Source organism: Thamnophis sirtalis, unplaced genomic scaffold (assembly GCF_051295495.1).
Source record: "Thamnophis sirtalis isolate CommonGarterSnake01/CBP01778 unplaced genomic scaffold, rThaSir2_p1.2 scaffold_14, whole genome shotgun sequence".
Taxonomy (NCBI): Eukaryota; Metazoa; Chordata; class Lepidosauria; order Squamata; family Natricidae; genus Thamnophis; species Thamnophis sirtalis.
In genome coordinates, this window is record NW_028261394.1 from 27,278,311 (window position 1) to 27,297,742 (window position 19,432).

Genomic DNA, 19,432 nt, shown 5'->3' on the forward strand with positions numbered 1-19,432 from the left:
TGACTTATGACTGGTTGCTTAGCAACCGTTTGAAGTTACCATGAACCCTGAAAATGAGGCTTATGACCCAGATTTAAAGGTACAATAGGGAATCACATGGCTGTCATTTGATGGCTTCGCAATTGGCCCAGATTTATAGCTGTTTGCAGCACCTCCTGACCATGATTTACAATGTCTTTGCAAGAAATTGATGCTTATTTCTGGTTTTCAGCATAAAAACCAATCCATAGCAAACAGTGTTTGCTTAATGACCAACCGTTAGGTCAGGTCACGCAGCAATCTTTATGATTCTCATGACTTACAACCGAAATTGTGGGCTCAGTTACAGGAAGTCCTCAACATATGACCATAATTGAAAACAGAATTTCCAATGCTAAGCACGGCAATTGTTAAGGGAATCACACCGAATGTTTATGATCTTTTTCTAATGGTTGTTAAAGTGAATCCTCAGGCCATTAAGTGAATCCAGTATTGACTGCTTGTCGGAAGCCAGCTGGGATGGTCCCAAATGGCAAATACATGACCATGGGATGCTTTAACTGACATGAAGATAGGCTGGTTGCCAGGTGTCCAAATGCTGATCTTTGTGGCCATGGGGAGAGTCATAAGTCCAAGGACCAGTCATAAGTCACTTTTTCAGTGGCATTGTAATGTCAAACAGTTGCTAAACCAATCTAAGTCAAGGATGAATGGTCTGAAACCAATTATGGTCTAGCTCACCTTTTCCCTCACACAAATCCAGCATGTCTCGCAAATGAAACAGGTTCTGAGAGTTGTAAACTGGCATTTAGGGAAGGATGTAAGCACCCATCTGGTGCCCTTCGCAGGTATTTGGGGCAACCCTGACGGAGTTCAGATGTAACTCACCTGGAGGGATTTGGTTCAAAGAAACTGCAGGAGGCCACTGGGCTCCTATCACAGCAGGCTTCAACCGAGATGTGAAGAGTTCAGGGTTCTTTATTAACCTGAGTATAACAAATAATCATGTGTACAAGGTATAAAAATGGACGTAGAGCAGAAGTACAAGTTACAACACATTGAAGGCTGATCCACATTTCTTTGGGCAACGAGATTTTGAGAACATCACACTTGGGAGACAGTAAGTTGCGGCTGTAAAAAGGTCCTCTCGTTCCACAAAACCCATACAAAGTACATTCAGATACTTAAAAGTTGACTTGTGGAATCAAGGCATGTCCACTGTTGGCCACGGTGGGTTCTTTCCTTCCTTGAAGATCCATGAAGGCAGATGCCTAAACTTCTCAACGCTGCAAAGTTGCCTTCGGAAGGAATCGGGTGACACTTTGCTCCTTTTGATTAAATGAACTCGGTGAAACGAAACGTTATTGGAAACCACGGGAGACATGCAATCTTCTGCCACCAACGGATGTGGGATACATGCAGGCCAGGAGCAAACGGTTGACTCTTCTAAGCGGGTTCCGAGTTGAGGGGTGCCAGATTCTGGTGCTTGAAGTATTGAACCACTTGCTGTGGGAGTTCTGCCAACACAGCCTTCGCCAACGTTTCTTTGGGTGCCTGCAACAACAAGAAAGCCAGAGTGACAAAATAAATCTGGGAAAGGGGACTTTGGAAACGCCTTTTGGGGGGAAACAGGGAAGATAACATGAAACTCTGCCTCAACCACGGTTAATCAATCAATCGGAGTAGCTGGAAGGGACCTTGAAGGTCTTCTTGCTCCACCCTCTGCTTAAGTAGGAGACCCTGCATAATTTGAGACAAGTGGCTGTCCATTCTCTTCTCAAAAACCTCCCCCTGATGGAGCTGCTACAACTTCTGGAGGCCAGCTGTTCCACTGGTTAATTGTCCTCCCTGTTAGGAAGTTTCTCCTTAGTTCCAGGTTGCTTCTCTCCTTGGTTAATTTCCAACCATTGTTCCTTGTTCTCAACCAGGTCTTCCTGGCTTCCAGTGGTTGATGCCTGCTGGAGAATCAGAATGACATTGAACGGATTTGTAACCTTGGTTTTGTAACCTTGACTGGAAGATGCTTGGAGGCATCAACCAGCACACGCATTGGCTCTCTGATTTAGGAAGTGAGTTTGCAAACTTAACTGACAAACTTAACATGCAGAATTCAGCATATAGAGTAACAGTGCTGGAAGGGACCTTTTGGTTGTCTTCTAGTCCAACCTCCTGTTCAACTAGGAGGTCCTGTACCATTCAGGACACATGGCTGTCCAATTTCTTCCTAAAAACCTCCAGTGATGGAGCACCACAACTTTTGACAGCAAACCTTTCCATTGATTAATTGTTCTCTCTATCATGAAATTGAGGCCTTTGAACTCTGGTGCTGGAGAAGACTCCTGCGAGTCCCTTGGACTGCAAGGCCATCCAAACGGTCAGTCCTAGAGGAGACCAACCCTGACTTCTCTTTAGATGGCCAGATCCTGAAGAGGAAACTCAAGTACTTTGGCCCCCTAATGAGAAGGAAGGACTCCCTGGAGAAGAACCTCATGCTGGGAAAGATTGAGGGCAAAAGAAGAAGGGGACGGCAGAGAAGGAGGTGGCTGGATGGAGTGACCGAAGCAGCAGGCATGAGCTTAAATGGACTCTAGAGGATGGTAGAGGACAGGAAGGCCTGGAGAAATGTTGTCCATGGGGTCACGATGGGTCAGACACGACTTCTCAGCTAACAACACCATGAAATTTCTCCTTAATTCTAGATAGGATCTCCCTTGGATAATCTTCCCTCTGTTACTTATTGTCCTACCCCCTGGTGTTTTGGAGAATAAATTGATGCCCTCTTCCCTATGACATCCTTCAACTACTGACAGCCCTCGTCCTTCTCTTTGTTCTGGCCTTCTCTGGGTCAGAAGGAAGGAGTCTGTCCAAGGAGGAGGAGGAGACTTTAGGAACACATCGCTGTTCCTCTACTCTGATGTGGTTGGCCATAGGTGGAGATGGCACCAGGGCATTTCTTAGGTCCTTACATAGCAACCACTTGGCATAGCAGCACCTTTGCATACAAGTTTCCTTTTTGACTGTTCTGTTCACAGAAAAAGAGAAGATCTCTGCCCAGTTCCAGAACCCATCAACCTAGGACAGTCTTCTCCACGTTGGTTTCCTTCATGTGTTGAATGGGAATTCTGGCAGTTGTAAACAGCAGGATACGTGGAAGGTCCCATTTTTGGAAAAGCCTGGATGATACCTTAGGTCAGGGGTCTCCAACCTTGGCAACTTTAAGACTTGTGGACTTCAACTCTCAGAATTCCTCACTCAGCTTGCTGGCTGATGAATTCTGGAAGTTGAAGTCCACAAGTCTTAAAGTTGCCAAGGTTAGAGACTCCTGCCTTAGGTGACCTCAGAATTGGCATGGGGAGGAAAGGAGATCTTTCTGCTTCAGCCAGATTACTGTGTCTTGGCTGTTTTTCACCTGCCAGCTCACTTAGGAGGCTCTTCTGGAGGGTCCCAGAAAGACGGTTACTTTCCTGAAGGGAAACTGAGAAATTATATGCTGGAAGATTCCCTAAAGCAAATAATGTGTAATAAAAACCAATAAGGCCCAGCTTTGCTTAAAGATAGTATTATGTATGATGGTCTCAACTTCTTAGCTGTTAATAATGCTTCCCTTCCTTCCTTCCCTTCCCCCCTCCCTTCTTTTCCTCCCTCCCTCCCACCTTCCTTCCCTTCCCCCTCCCTTCTTTTCCTCCTTCCCTCCCACCTTCCTTCCATCCTTCCCTTCCCCCTCCCTTCTTTTCCTCCCTCCCTCCCTCCCTCCCTCCCACCTTCCTTCCTTCCCTCCCTTTCTTCTTTTCCTTCCTTCCCTCCCTTCTTCCTTTTTTCATCCCTTCCTTTTTTCTTTCCTTTCTTCCTTTTCCCCCCTCTTACCTTCCCTCCCTCCCTCCTTCTTTTCCTTCCTTCCCTCCCTTTTCCTTCCTTTCTTCCTTTTCCTTTCTTCCTCCCTCTCACCTTCTTTCCTTTCCTCCCACCCCTTCTTTTTCTTTCCTCCCTTTCTTTTGCTCCCTTTCTTTTCCATCCTTCCTACCTCCCCCCTTCTTCCTCCCTCCCCCTCCCTCTAATGCAACCATAAAATTCTCCTGCACTTACATTGCGGAATTCACGGAATGGCACAAACTGGACAATATCCCGCACAGCCTCCTCGCCTGTGTACGACCGGAGCATGCGATTGTCTGCATCCAGAAACTCCATGGCAGCAAAGTCTGCGTTCCCAACCCCGATGATGATGATGGACATGGGCAGCCTGGAGGCCTGTACGACAGCATGCCGTGTCTCATCCATGTCGCTGATGACACCATCGGTGATGATCAGCAGGATGAAATATTGCTGGGGAGGGAAAGCAGAGAAGAAAATCAGACACACACACACCCAGGAGAAGGTGAACAGTTCATCTGAATGAGACCAAACTTGGCAACTTTTAAGACCTGTGAACTTAAGAAAACCATGTATCTATGGCAGTGTTTCTCAACCTTGGCAACTTGAAGATGTCTGGACTTCAACTCCCAGAATTCCCCAGCCAGCATTCGCTGGCTGGGGAATTCTGGGACTTGAGTCCAGACATCTTCAAGTTGCCAAGGTTGAGAAACACTGATCTATGGAGAGTCTCAGTCCTCCAGATCATGCTTCTTCAGCTCCGACTGGATTATGGAGAAGGGAAGGATTCGTGATATCAGAAGTCACCGGGAGATGAAAGATCACCAAGCATGATCCAAACTCCTTTCTCAAGAGGCAGGACCTGGCATGGGATTGGTGAGGGGGATGTCTGTTCCCACACACAGCCTTTTAGACCCTTAATTATCCTCATCATCCGATTGATGCACCCTGCCGTCTTAATCTGATTTAAGCATCCTTCTGTTCTTCACGAGGCCTGCAGAATGCTCTGCTCCTCCCTTCTCACGGGGAGTAGGAGAGGGGGGATTGCCCAAGGGCAGGAGCCCAAATGAAATGGGAATTGGGTCCTGATTAGACCCATCAAGAAGATGAGAACATCTCTCCCCACAGGACAGGTAATTACAGGGCTGCAATTTTGTTCTGTACTCTTTTTGCTCAAGACTAAATGAAGTTGGCTTCCAGGGACACTGGCGTTCAAGCTTACGAGCAGGCGCACAGGCAAACCGGAGCTCTAAGCCATCTTTAAACCAGAGTTTGCTGTTTGTGGTTTTGGAAATCTAGACTCGTTCGATGCAAGGGCAGCATTCACTCACGTTTGGACGGCCAATTTCTGGCTTTCTTACCTTCTTTCATGAAGGCAAATGGGTTGCATGTAGGAGAAAATGGTCGATTTGCATTATACCGTTTACAACATCAGGAAGGTCTTTGTTAACAACAACTAATATCACACACACACACTTCAGAGTGGCAACACACAAAAGGCAAAGCATGCTTTGGGCTGGATGTATCAAGCTGGAGGGCAGACGTGCAAACGTTTAAGCTTGAGAATGGAGGCTTGCAACTTGCTTCAACAGCTCCTCCTAATCCAGGTGTCGGCAACCCATGGCTCCAAGCCGCATGTGGCTCTTTGACCCCTCTGCTGTGGCTTCCTGCCGACCTGGTCTCACAGCCTGCTCTCTGCCCTGAGGCACTGGCCCAATCAAGCTGTGGCTGATGTTAACCTCGCTAACTCAATGGCTGGCCGGGTGGGAATGGGATCCGGGAGGAGGGTACGCCAGAAAGGGGGACAGGCCTGCAGCTGAGGAGTGAGCATGAGCCACAGCGGCGGCTTCCTCCTCCTCATGTGACCCCATGGCCGGCTGTTGGGTAGCCGGGAAGGCGCACACAAGCGGGGATACCATCCTCAAGCGAACGGTCGGGCTTGGCCAACGTGCAGCAAAGGCGCGCAGAGCGCGGAGGTTGACCGAGTGACGGGTGAGCATCTTTGGCGAGGGTGCTACGGCTTTCCCCAAGTCTGATTCCTTGGATGGGCATGTGAGGTTTGGCGGGGGCCAGCCCCATTTTCTTGCTGCCCTGCTTGGAGAAAGGCGTAGCGCCCTCGCCAAAGACGCTTGCCTGTCAGCGGTGGCGGTGGGGGGTCATGTAACTGGGTGGGAGTGATGTTCAGTTGGCCACACCCACCCAGGTTTTGTGGCTCCCGATGTTTTCTTTTCTATGGGAAACGGGTCCAAAGGGCTCTTTGACTGTTGAAGGTTGCCGATCCCTGTTCCAGTCAGTTGTTTGAAACTCTGGCTAGCTAAAAAGAGGCGGTGGAGGTGAGGGGGTTTCCAAGCATTCAAAGCACTATCCAAGTCAAGGTGCTCTCTCAGCTGGGTTGTTCTGTTGCAGACGTTTCATTGCCCAAACTAGGCATCATCATCACTAGGGGGGGGAGGAGGAGGAGGAGGGCTGTGGGGTCCTTGGTACTCGCTGAGCTTGCTTGTTTTCTTGTAGACATTTCATTACCCAAATTAGGTAACATCATCAGTGCTAGAAGGGAGTGAGATTGGAGGAGGAGGAGGAGGAGGAGGAGGAGGAGGAGGAGGAGGAGGAGGATGACTGGGGTCCATGGTGCTCTCTGAGCTTGCTTTTTTCCTTGCAAACGTTTCATTACCCAGCTAGATAACATCATCAGTGCTAAAAGGGAGTGAGATTGGAGGAGGAGAGGAGGAGGAAGAGGAGGAGGAGGAGGAGAAGGATGACGACTGTGGGGTCCTTGGTGCTCTCTGAGCTTGCTTGTTTCCTTGCAAACGTTTCATTACCCAGCTAGATAACATCATCAGTGCTAAAAGGGAGTGAGATTGGAGGAGGAGAGGAGGAAGAGGAGGAGGAGGAGGAGGATGACGACTGTGGGGTCCTTGGTGCTCTCTGAGCTTGCTTTTTTTCTTGCAGACATTTCATTACCCAAACTAGATAACATCATCAGTGCTAGAACTTCACACCCTTCTAGCACCGATGATGTTATACCTCCTTTGGGTGACGAAACGTCTGCAAGAAAATGACCAAGCTCAGAGAGCACCAAGGAGCCCTCAATTCAACCCTGAGCTACAACTATTCTCTGTGATCAGAATCAGGAAGTCAGGAAGGTGAGAGAGCACAAAAGACCCATCTGGCCCTGCCACACCCGGTAAGGGAACTTACGCTGGCAGATTCCTGCTGGGTGGCTTGGGCCGCGAACCGAGCCACGTGGTTAATGATGGGGGAGAAGTTGGTGGGTCCGTAGAAGCGAATGTGAGGCAGGCAACTGGAGTAGGCCTGGACGATGCCTTCCACACCTTGAGAAGACGGAGGAGAGAAAGGCAGCGTGAAGGAGGCCGCTCGTACGAGGCAAACTCCATACCCAGTGTGATACAGGTAGTCCTCGACTTACGACTAAGCCACTGTTAGAAGTTCTAACAAACCCTTCCAGGGGCTCTTACCCAGTACTGAAGTTCTGATGTCCCAGGATGGATTATGTTTTACAATGTCTTTGCTCGAAACTGGCCTTTACTTCCGGATTTCGGCAAATCGGGCACATCGCAAACAAGAGGTTCCCTTCATGGCATTGGCTTATGGACCGTGGCAGTCGATTTACGGCTGCAGTGTTCACTTAATAACGGCCACAAGATAAAAGGTTGCAAACTCAGGTTGATCATAGGGGTGGCCCATTTTCTGACCATTGCAACTTACAACCATAATGGGCAGGCTCCATTGCAGTTGTAAGTCAATCCTGTAATCCTGTCTTTCTCAAGTAAAGGTAAAGTTTCCCCTGTCCAGTTGTGTCCAACATACTGTAAGTGGTGGTGCTCAGTGGTGGGATTCAAAATCTTTTACTACCGGCTCTATGGGTGTGGCGTGGCTTGGTGGCCGTGGCTTGGTGGCCGTGGCAGGGGAAGGATACTGCAAAATCCCCACTCCCTCCCCACTCTCAAAATTGCCACTATCGGTTCTCCAGAGTCTGTCAGAACTGGCTGAATATCACCTGGTGGTGCTCATCTCCGCTTCCTAGCCAAGGGAGCCAACATTGTCCAAACACCTTTCCATGGTCATCTAACTAACATGGCTATGCACCAAGGCACATGGAATGCTGTTAGCACTAGCACTGGGATTTAGACTTATATACCGCTTTGCAGTGCTGTACAACTCTCTCTAAGCCACTGACAGAGTCAGCACATTGCCCCCCCCCCCAACAATTTGAGTCCTCATTTTACCGACCTTGGAAAAGTGGAAAGCTGAGTCAACCTTGAGCCGGTCAGAATTGAACTGCCAAATTTCATGCAGATGGCAGGCAGCAGAAGTAGCCTGCATTTCTGCATTCTAACCACTGGGCCATTACAATTCTTTATCTTACCACTGAAGTCGTACCTATTTATCTACTCACATCTGCATGCTTTCAAACAGTTAAAGTGGAAAGAGCTGAGGCAAGTAACAGGAGCTCAATCCATCACACAGCGCTCAGGTCTTGAACCTGGCCTGACAAACGCAGCATCTTTAACCGCTGAGCCATCGTGCCACCCTTCTTCACTCCCTCTCACTTACTTTGCCTAAAATATCTTGTTTCCTTGCCTTTCTCTCTTCCTCTTTTATTCCGCCAAATGCTGACAGGATTTATACATCAATTCATATAATAATTTCATTTGATTGACAGGCATCAACCCAGATATTAAGGTCCAAAGTCCTTGGTTGCTGAACTCCGCCAGCCTGGATGCATTTAATGGGCTATAGTTCACCCCAATTCTTATCCCTGATATAATTGGAGCTTAGATGAAAAAAGCTTACAGATCTTTTTAAAAAAAAACCCTTCCCCCCCCCCCAGTTAATTTGCATTTCTCCTCTTTGAAGCATCTGGTGGCCTCTTGTTTTTTTCCCCCCCTTTTAATTTTTGTTGTACAGGCCATAATACGTGGTTATTCCACCCCTCCTCCATTTGATGTTTACCCCTGTTTTGTGACATTTATGTCAAAGCTTGCCTGGGGTCAGGAAATGATAAGAGATGATCCTGCCTTTTGATGGTGATTTAGTTTGATTTATGAAGGAAACTTCATTTAATGGTCTAAAAAAGGCATTCTTGTGTTGGTAGTTGCCCTGGAAGATACTCAGAAAATCTATAAGTTATACGTTCAGCCCTGTTCCTTAACATAATATATAAAATACATTTCTCTCTTTGGTTTATTTATTCATGTCATTTATTCATGTTGTTTAAGATGTTGACCTAAAAACTAGGAGTCAGTGAGTTCTAGTCCCACCATAGCCATGAAAGCTGCCTAGGGGACTTTGGCCAATCACTAGGAGACAGTGAGTTTTAGTCCCGCCTTAGCCATGAAAGCCAGCTGGTTAATTTTGGGCCAGTCACCAGGAGACAGTGAGTTCTAGTGCCACCTTAGCCATGAAAACCAGCTGGTTGATTTTGGGCCAGTCACCAGGAGGTGGTGAGTTCTAGTCCCACCGTAGCCATGAAAGCTGTCTAGGTGACTTTGGCCAATCACCAGGAGACAGTGAGTTCTAGTGCCACCTTAGCCATGAAAGCTGGCTTGGTGACTTTGGGCCACTCACCAGGAGGCCTTGAGTTCTAGTCCTGTTTAGGCACAAAAGCAGACGGATGACTTTGGACCAGCCACCGTCACTCATCTCAACCCACCTCGCAAGGTTGTTGTGGGGAAAACAGAGATTTCAAGGGCTTGCTTTCAAGCTGCTGGCAGATGCACTTACCAAGGCAAAAAGGGTTGGTGGGATTAAAATTAATGGCAAATTCATGAGAAACCTGGGGAAAAAAGGAAAAGAGAAAAAAATGATTAAATGTTGGGTTTTTAATAAGCGCAAAGTGTCTCTGACATCAAAGCTTTAGGACAGTGTTTCTCAACCTTGGCGACTTTAAGTCCTGTGGACTTCAACTCCCAGAATCCCCCCGCCAGCTGGCTGGGGGATTCTGGGAGTTGAAGTCCACAGGACTTAAAGTCGCCAAGGTTGAGAAACACTGCTTTAGGACAAGCCTCGGGGTAATGTCCACACGATAATGTAAACCTCAGGCATGGGTAACAAACCACCGTAGCTGCATTTGTACCACATTCTAAGCCAAAAGAAAGTTAAGTTATGGCTTACCATAAACTCAGTCACATAACCCTCCCCCCAAGACACTGCAGGGATCATAAATATGTGCCAGTTGCCAAGGGCCCAAATTTTGAGCACGTCACCATGGGAGAATGCTGCAGTGGTCATAAGTGCAAGGACTGGTTGTAAGTCATTTTTTTTAGTGCTAAATGAATAATTATGAGGCAGAGAACTACCTATTTGAATGAATTTGATAATGCTTCACTGTGTGTGTGTGTGTGTGTGTGTGTGTGTGTGTGTGTGTGTGTGTGTGTGTGTGTGTGTGTGTGTGTGTGTTCCATTATAACTCTGGAACGCCTTGAGCAATTTCAACCAAACTTGGTACACAGATGACTTACTTTCTGGAAATAAATACTGTGGTGGTAAGATACTCCTAACACCCCTTGGGGGAGGTGTTCTGTTAAGATACAACCTGTTGTGCCTTCAAATGGCTTCTACTATACTATCGTAAAATGGCTTCTACTGCACAGCACAGTGGATTTGCCATGGTAACGGCTTCACAGTACTCCACAAGGGGGCTCCCTCTGGTAAGGGGGAAAGACCCAACATTAGAAATTACGTTTGGTCCAGACATTTCCCCCCTATAAATACCTGGACAACTCCAGGTTATCAGCTAGTAAGGTTATAAACAACTATCTCTTCTACCGATGACCCATCCCTTATGCACAGCCATAAATCACCAGCCGTTCAGCAGAAAGCCCATAAAGGGTTTCCAGAGAAATCTATCTTCAGCTTTATGGGAAGCAAACCAGGGCATTCTCCCCCCACCCCCAGCCAGGCAGAGCTGCTTCTCCTCCTCTTAACGAAACAGCTGGAATCTGGAGATGTTCCTTGACATTTGCAGCACGACTTCCGTGTCGGCCAGCCGTCTTCTCGGTTCCATGCAAGTATTGTGCAGTACCATAGCAACCAGAGCATCAGTAGAACAAAGCAGGATCTATTTATCCCTTATCTTTCCATTTATATCGGAATTTGGGTTTTATTGCAGATTAATAGAGTTGGAAGGGACCTTGGAGATCTTCTAGTCCAACCCCCTCTCCAAGCAGGACACCTTATACCATTTCAGAAAAGTTAACTGCCCAGTCTTTTCTTAAAAACCTCCAGTGATGAGGTTTTTGGAGGCAAGCCACTCCACTGGTTAATTTTCCCATCGTTAGGAAATTTATCCTTAGTTCTAGGCTGCTTCTCTCCTTGGTTAGCTTCCATCCATTGTTTCTTGCCTGGCCTTCTGATGCTTTGGGAAATAGATTGACACTCCCCCCCCCCTCTTCTCTGTGGCTGCCCCTCAAATATTGGAATAAGGAGACTGCCACCATGTTATTCAAAAGAGCCTTTCAGGAGGCACCTCTGTTCTCCATAACGAATAATGTGGTTGTGCATATTTCTGTTCTCCCCTGGTGTTGCATTGGTGGGTCTGAGTCTGGATCAGGATGCCTCGGGCCCCAGGTCATGTGGCTGGATGGGAGGGGCTTGGCACGGAGGAGCTGGCACAATAGGAGCCCCTGTCCGATTCCCTGTTCTGTAAGGATGCCTCCGGGTATTTTTTTCCCCCTACAATGATTTTCTCCATAGCCACAATCTAGCCCATTTAAGAGAACAACACACTTGGACAGGACCTTGGAGGTCTTGTAGTCCAACCCCCCCTTCTTTGGCAGGAATCCCTATACCATTTGAGATAAAAAGTTGTCCAATCTCTTTTTAAAAACTTTCAGTGTTGGAGACATCTGAAGGCAAGTTGTTCCACGGATTAATTGTTCTAACTGTCAGGGAATTTCTCCTTAATTCCAGATTCCTTCTTCCTCCTTGATTAGTTTCCATCTGTTGCTTCTTGTCCTGCCTTCAGGTGCTTTGGAAAACAGGTCGACCCTCTTTTCTTTATGGCAGCCCCTCAAATATTGGAGCCCTGCTATCCTGTCTCCCCTCCCCACTTTTCTGTACCTTTCTTTTGCTGCTTTCCTCTGCCCTGCCAAATGTGGACTCCTGCTGTTGTGTACCAAATCTATTGATAGATGGAGTCCTGAGGCCTTTGCATAACTTATGGCCAACATTTTGTTGGGTTGAAAAGGAAAAGGAAAAAAAGACTACCAAGAGCCAAGTTAATCTCCTGTCTGTGCTTTGAAAGGCTGTTAAACAAATGGCGCTTTTATTTTATTTTTTATTTGTCACTCCTGCAGGTTGCAAAGCAAACAGTTCAAAGCAAGGAGCAAAAATAACCTCATTCAGACCAACAATACGCTAGAATTGGGCCAGCAGGAGGCCTCTTCTAGAAGAAGAGTGAAACTCTTAAATTTCCCTCTAGCTCTTTGATTCTATTTCTGCATTGCCATTTGAAGTTTTAAAAGCTGCCTTTCCTGACCTTGGTCCTTCTTCCCAGCACTGGTTAATCAGATAGCAAAATGTCTCTTAGAAGTCTCTTTGCTTGATAATTTGGATTTAAGATTGAAAGCAGCCGCCTCAGTAAATAGACAGAGCCTTTTTGTTCTCCACAGGGCAAGACAAACAAACTTCAGATTATCCTTCCAACGTATTATGGGCAGAAAGATTTCCTATCTTAAACCTTCAGGAACAAAATAGCCACATCGCCCGTACTCCATTCCTTCTGCTTCATTTTAAATTTATTAAAATGCCAGGGGCCACAGAGGGGCCCCCTTCAAAAACCAAGCCAAGTTGCAAGAGGAAAAAGATGGGTCAAATACCGATAAATGCTCCAGGATGGGATGAGTCATTCCTTCAGTAGAACATCACAGGCTTAGTCTTAGAACATTGAATAATAGGGTTGCAGAATCGCAGAGTTGGAAGGGACCTTGGAGGTCTTCTAGCCAACCCCTTGCTGGAGCAGGAGACCCTATACCATTATAGACAAATGCCTATTCGATCTGAAGGGACCTTGGATGCCTTCTACAGGTGTTTTCAACTTGCAACCACAATTAAGCCCAAAACCTCTGTTGCTAAGCAAGACAGTTGCTAAATGAGTTTTACCCCACTTTACAACCATGCTTGCCATAGCTGTGGAAGGAATCACTGCAGTTCTTCAGTTAGTAACTTGGTTGTTAAGTGAATCTGGCTTCCCCATTGACTTTGCATGTCGGCAAGTCGCAAAAGGCAATCACTTGGTCTTGGCTGGCTGGGGATTTTGGGAATTGACGCCTAGAGGTCTTAAAGTTGCCAAGGTTGGACACATTGGATCTCCTACTCAAGCAAAGACTCCAGGTTCCCTTCCAACTCTACTTGGCAATTTGGATGCAAACATTTCATCGCCGTTCAAGGAGACATTGTCAGTGCATTTTGAGTTGTGCTCATTCAAAAAGCACTGACAATGTCTCCTCGAATGGTGATGAAATATTTGCAACCAAATTGCCAAGTTCGGAGTTCAAACCAACAGCCTAACTACCAACCGGAGCTACTAATATTCAAACACATTTCAATCCCTTAAGAATTGCCACAACTTAATCACAATCCCATGCTTAATTACGATTGTAAGTCGAGGATTACCTATCATGGCAATCAGACGAAGACTTAACAGATGCATTTACACAACAACCTGGATTGGGGAATGTGTTGTGGTTTGTCAGGGTGTGTAAACCCAGCTTGTGGAGCTAGATTTTGATCCCATAGGTTGTGTAGAGCTCTATTGCAATAGGTTGAGAAAGCAGGTAGAATGTAACTCTTGAGAGGCTCAATAATACCCAATGATTCTCCAGGACTCAAGTAAGAATTTGAACCTCAGTTGCCTTATTAGATTAATAATGATGATTATGACTTCTTTAATTTAGAATATTAACTAAAGCAACTACAATTTTTATGCCCTTTGCAGAGGTGTGGCGTTCAACTCCTAGAATTCCTGGCTCTTGCTAAGTATTCTGGGACTTGAAGTCAACCTCTCTTGGCCAGAGCATCTCTCTGAGTTTGGAAGGGGTATCTATTGGTTCAAAACCAGGAAAGAACCGATGAAACTTTCATCCTACCTAAAGATGTTCATGCAGTGAAACACTCTAAAGCAAATAATCCTGATTTACCTTCCAGTCTGGTGGGAGCTGGGCCCCAAATCCCAAGGCAGGAAACATTTTGTCTCTGCAAAAGAACCAAGAAGAAACAGAATAAGCATGAGAGGCCCTGTGAGGAAATGTCCTTTGCCAGTACTGGCTTCTCCTATCTTTAAACATCTCAAAGCTATTGGGGGCAGATATGCAAAATCCCTAAACTCTGCCAACCTGCCTTCCATTGAGGACCTGTACACGGCACGAGTCAAAAAGAGGGCCGTGAAAATATCTACAGACCCCTTGCATCCTGGATATAAATTATTTCAACTCCTACTCTCAAATGACGCTATGGAGCACTGCACACCAAGACAACTAGACACAAGCACAGTTTTTTCCCCTGAATGCCATCACTCTGCTAAACAAATAATTCCCTCACCACTGTCAAACCATTTACTAAGGCTGCATTGCTATTACTCTTCTCATCATTCCTATCACCCATCTCCTCCCACTCATGACTGCAGGACTGAAACTTTGTTGCTTGTATCTTTACGGTTTATATTGATATTGATTGTTTCCTGATTGCTTATTTGTATCCTATGACTATCATTAAGTACTACACCTTATGATTCTTGATGAATATATCTTGTCTTTTATGTACACTAAAAAGCATCTGCACCAAAGACAAAATTCTTGTGTGTCCAATCACACTTGGTCAATAAAGAATTCTGTTCTGTTCTGTTCTGTTCTATTTATTCCAATCTCTATTCTATTCTATTCTGTTCTATTTATTCCAATCTCTATTCTATTCTATTCTGTTCTATTTTATCTATTCCAATCTCCTATTCTATTCTATCCTATTCTATTCTATTTATTCCAATCTCTTATTCTATCCTATCCTATTCTATTTATTCCAATCTCTATTCTATTCTATTCTGTTCTATTTATTCCAATCTCCTATTCTATCCTATCCTATCCTATCCTATTCTATTTATTCAAAATCTCTTATTCTATCCTATCCTATTCTATTTATTCCAATCTCTATTCTATTCTATTTATTCCAATCTCCTATTTATTCCAATCTCCTATTCTATTCTATTTATTCCAATCTCTATATTATTCTATTCTAATTTATTCTATTCTATTCTAATTTATTCTAATCTCCTATTTTATTCTATCCTATCCTATTCCTATAGCAGCCACCGAGTGAGTTCTGTTTTCAAACCACTTCTGAAAACGCTCAAAATGGCCCTTTTGCCCCTCCGGACTTAATGTTCAAAATAGAACACTTGCTGTGTGACCTACTGTGTTCCACTTACGTGTCATAGTCTTGGATGATCTGCCCAACTGCCCAGATGGCTGAAAGGTATTCGTTGGTCCCCATGGGGTTAATGTAGTGCAAAGATGTCGGATCCCGAGGATTTCCGTTGGATGCCGTGAAGTCGATTCCAACCTGCATGGAAAGATGGCAAAGAGATCCCGTTGTATTCCTGAAGTTGCTCTGGGGGAAAAGGAGAGGCTGGCTGAGAGTTTCAGCTGTGCTCGAGCAGGGGGTTGGACTAGAATAGGGTTCCCCAATCTTTTAGACCACTAAATTCATAATTTTAAATCTCCCGAACCACTAATATGATCTGCCTAATGACCGGCTGGGTGAGCGTGGCTAGTTGGTCATGTGAATGGGTGGGCGTGGCCAACTTGATGTCACTCAATAGAGACTGCCCAGCCCGGCCGGGCTCCTTAGGGCCCCAACAGGAAGCAGTTGTTGGAGCTAAGCAGCCACCATGAGAAAGAGTTGGCAAAACAGCTCAGTTCAAATTGGATCTAACTGAGAAGGAGGCTCAGCAGAAGCACCTCATTGAGGACTAGGAGCATAGGCTTTCCAAGCAGAGGGAAGTTCTGCAGGAGTGCAAGACCAGGTACCGGCCCCTGGATGCTCACTGGGCTGAGATGGTCAGCCAGTTCCAGGCCATGATGCAATCCCACTGGAATGAGGCTCTCCGGCTCTTTGCCACCAGCGGCTCTTCCCTCCAGCCTTCGCCCAAAGCCCCCCACCAGGAGGCTGAAGCAGACCCCGAGTCAGAATTTCTGCCCCTCCTCCGACCCACATAAAAAGACCCCGAAGGGGGAGACTCTGCAGCAACACAAGCGTTCATTGCACATATTTATCCCAGGGGCCGTATTTTGAGGACCCCTGATTTAGTGCAATATAAAAAATGCAGATAATTTTTCTGTGGATCACCAAAATGTTCTCGGGGACAAACCAGTTGGTGAGCGCTGGACTAGAAGGCCTCCAAGGCCCCTTCCAACTTTGTTATTCTGTCAAATGAGTAACAGCACTTTCTTCTCCTTTGACCAGAAAGTCTCACCTGCTGAGTTAGATATCTGGTCAAAGGAGAAGAAAGCAAGCTTTGATATTTACCGTGGCACGACAAAACCGCGCTGGTCAAAATCGCAGCGATAAAATCGCAGCGCTAAAGCCACGACGTCATCGCCGTGCGTCATCACCGCCGCGACAACAGCGTGGCAACAGAAGGGCGCTTTAAAACGGTGCCGCAGCAGAAAGCCGACTTCATTTAAGGTAAGCGTTAGGATTAGGTTTAGGGGTTTGTTTTAGGGTTAGGGTTAGGTTTAGGGTTAGGTTTAGGGTTAGGTTTAGGGTTAGGTTTAGGGTTAGGTTTAGGGTTAGGTTTAGGGTACTAAGTGCTTGGGAATGCGCGATTTTGCCCTCCGCGATTATGTCATCGCGGTAGGCTCGCGTTTTTCCTTAGCACTTAGAACAGCGCGAATTAGTCTTCGCGCTTATGTCTCCGCGCAGAAGGGCTTCGCGGATTTGTGGTGGAACCATATTTACATTATAGCAGATGGCCTCCTTTTCCTGGCTTTATCTGTGCCTGGAAGCTAATTAGGGTCAGGACTGATTAACATTTGAATGGGAATCCCAAAGGTGCTTTTGAGGCAAACTGGACTTTCTGCTTTTTCTTTGAAGATGTTTCGCTTCTCACCCAAGAAGCTTCCTCAGCTCTGACTGGAGGGTGGTTAGACAGGTGTTTAAAAGCATCCTGTTAAAAAAAAAAGTGGTGCTACTGAAGCCAAGGAATCCACAAAGAAATCAAGTGTTCCTTGAAGCACGATATCCTTGAGTTATGACTGTAATTGGGATCAGAACGTCCACCACTAAGCGATGCAGTCATTAAGTGAGCCATGCCGAATTTTTGCTCTGGTTGTTAAGCGAATCACACAGTTATTAAGCAAATCCAGCTGCCTCCATTGATTTCGCTTGTCCAAAGCCCCCCCCCCCCAGAAAGATCCAGTGATCCAGTGATCTTGCAACCATTGTAACTACATGCCAGTTGCCAAGGGCCCAAATTTTGATGCTGTGAATGCGGGTATGCTTTGACAATTCTAAGCATGAGGACTAGTGACACTTCTCTTTTTCAGGGCTGTTGCAACTTTGAATGGTCGCTAAATGAATCATTGTAGATTGAGGACTACCTGTTTGCAGATGTGACAGGAAAGCGACACAGGAGAAATCAGGAAGAGCCTATCTCACGGCGATCCCTTCACCCTCTAAATTGCTGCTCATCCCTGAACTAAACCAATTTCTAAATATCTTCTCTGCCCACCAGAGTTAAGCCAAAACTAAGGGTGGCTGGGGAATTCTGGGAGTTGAAGGGCATGAGTCTTAAAGTTGCCAAAGTTGGACACCCCTATTCTACAACTTTCCCAAATAATCTAATCTAGAAATAAAGAGAAATTTCCTGACAGTGAGAACAATTAACCAGTGGAACAGCTTGCCACCAGAAGTTGTGGTTGCTCCAACACTGGAGGCTTCCAAGAAGAGTTAGACAGCCATTTGTCTGGAATGGTGTAGGGTCTCCTGCTTGAGCAGGGGGCTGGACTAGAAGGCCTCCAAGGTCCCTTCCATCTCTGTTATCGTGGATTTGTCTCTGATGTCAGATTTAGAGAGATGCCAAGGTCCTGGTTTTGCATTTCATCTGCCCTGAAATGGTGTGGTTATGCAACAGTTCATGCTGCACAGAGAACGCATTTGTGCCCGCTCCCGTTTCTATGGCAATACTTCCTCCCTTTTCCTGTGTGTCTCCTTAAGTCAACACAACAAATCAAAACTGGAGCCCCACATTTGCACACAGCGCTTCAAAACTCCTGCAGGCTGCACCTCGAAAGATTATTTTGGCACAAGGGGTTGGAAGGCCAAAACTCATAGCTTTCCCGGGATACCAAGCCAGCTGTTGGTGGGAAGAAAGAGTAAAATCCTCTATTGCACACAGGAGACTTGAATAGAATAGAGCTGGAAGGGACCTTGGAGGTCTTCTAGTCCAACCCCTCCTACTCAAGCAGGAGACCCTACACCATTTCATACAAATTGCTATCCAGTCTCTGCTTAGAAGCCTCCAGGGATGGAGCACTCACAACTTCTGGTGACAAGCTGTTCCACTGGTTGATTGTTCTGTCAGGAAATTTCTCCTTAGTTCTAGGTTGCTTCTCTCCTTGATTATGAATAGAATGGATGAGCTATGGATGGTGCCACACACTGCTGGCTCCTATTGACAAACTTTCCATGGGAAAGACCTTTGAAGCTTTAATTCCGAATGTTATTAAAATTAGGGCAAGATCAGGCTAGTGGATCCTCCATGAAGCCTCTGAAATTCTTTACATAATACCGATTGTGTTTTCCTATTTTCTTTAGTCCAAAAAAGCAATCACTGAACACACCAATTTTGAATAACATTGACCCACGGTGGCACGGTGGTTATAGTGCAGTACTGCAGGCTACTTCTGCTGAATGCCAGCTGCCTGCAATTTGGCAGATCGAATCTCACCAGGCTAAAAGGTTGACTCAGCCTTCCAAGGGGGGTAAAATGAAGACCCAGATTCTTGGGGGCAAATAGGATGACTCTGTAAACCACTTAGAGAGGGCTGTAAAGCACAGTGAAGTGGTATATAAGTCTCAGTGCTATTGATATCACCCGGCCTTCCTCCTTCCTTTCCTCCCTCCCTCCTTTCCTTCCTTCCTCCATTCATCCCTCCCTCCCTCAGCCTTCCATCTTTCTGAGGTGGGTAAACTGAGGACCCAGATTTTGGGGGGCAATAGGCTGTCTCTGTAAACCACTTAGAGAGCTGTAAAGCAATGTGAAGTGGAATGTAAGTCTAAGTGCTATTGCCCTTCCTTCCTTCCTTCCTTCCTTCCTTCCTTCCTTCCTTCCTTCCTTCCTTCCTTCCTTCCTTCCTTGTACAATGGTTAGAATGCAGTATTGCAGGCTTTGTCCACAGCGAGCAGTTCGATCCTGACAGGCTCCAGGTTGACTCAGCCTTCCATCTTTCTGAGATGGGTAAAATGAGGACCCAGATTGTTGGGGGCAAGAGGCTGACTCCGTAAACTGCTTAGAGAGGGCTTTAAAGTACTGAGAAGCGGTATATAAGTCTTAAGTGCTATTGCTATGGCT

General features: G+C 46.2%; 1 protein-coding gene across 1 annotated transcript in view; it reads right to left on the bottom strand.

The window, feature by feature from the left end:
- Positions 1-941: 941 nt before the first annotated feature.
- Positions 942-19,432, bottom strand: part of CPNE2 (copine 2) — a 125,662-nt gene continuing 107,171 nt past the window's right edge. The window contains exons 11-16 of the mRNA XM_087729468.1: positions 15,287-15,420; positions 14,007-14,061; positions 9,592-9,643; positions 7,045-7,178; positions 4,063-4,299; positions 942-1,533 (exon numbers count right to left, since the gene is read on the bottom strand). Of these exons, the coding sequence (XP_087585594.1) occupies positions 1,426-1,533; positions 4,063-4,299; positions 7,045-7,178; positions 9,592-9,643; positions 14,007-14,061; positions 15,287-15,420 (720 nt within the window). The 3' untranslated portion in view covers positions 942-1,425. The remainder of the gene's footprint in view (positions 1,534-4,062; positions 4,300-7,044; positions 7,179-9,591; positions 9,644-14,006; positions 14,062-15,286; positions 15,421-19,432) is intronic.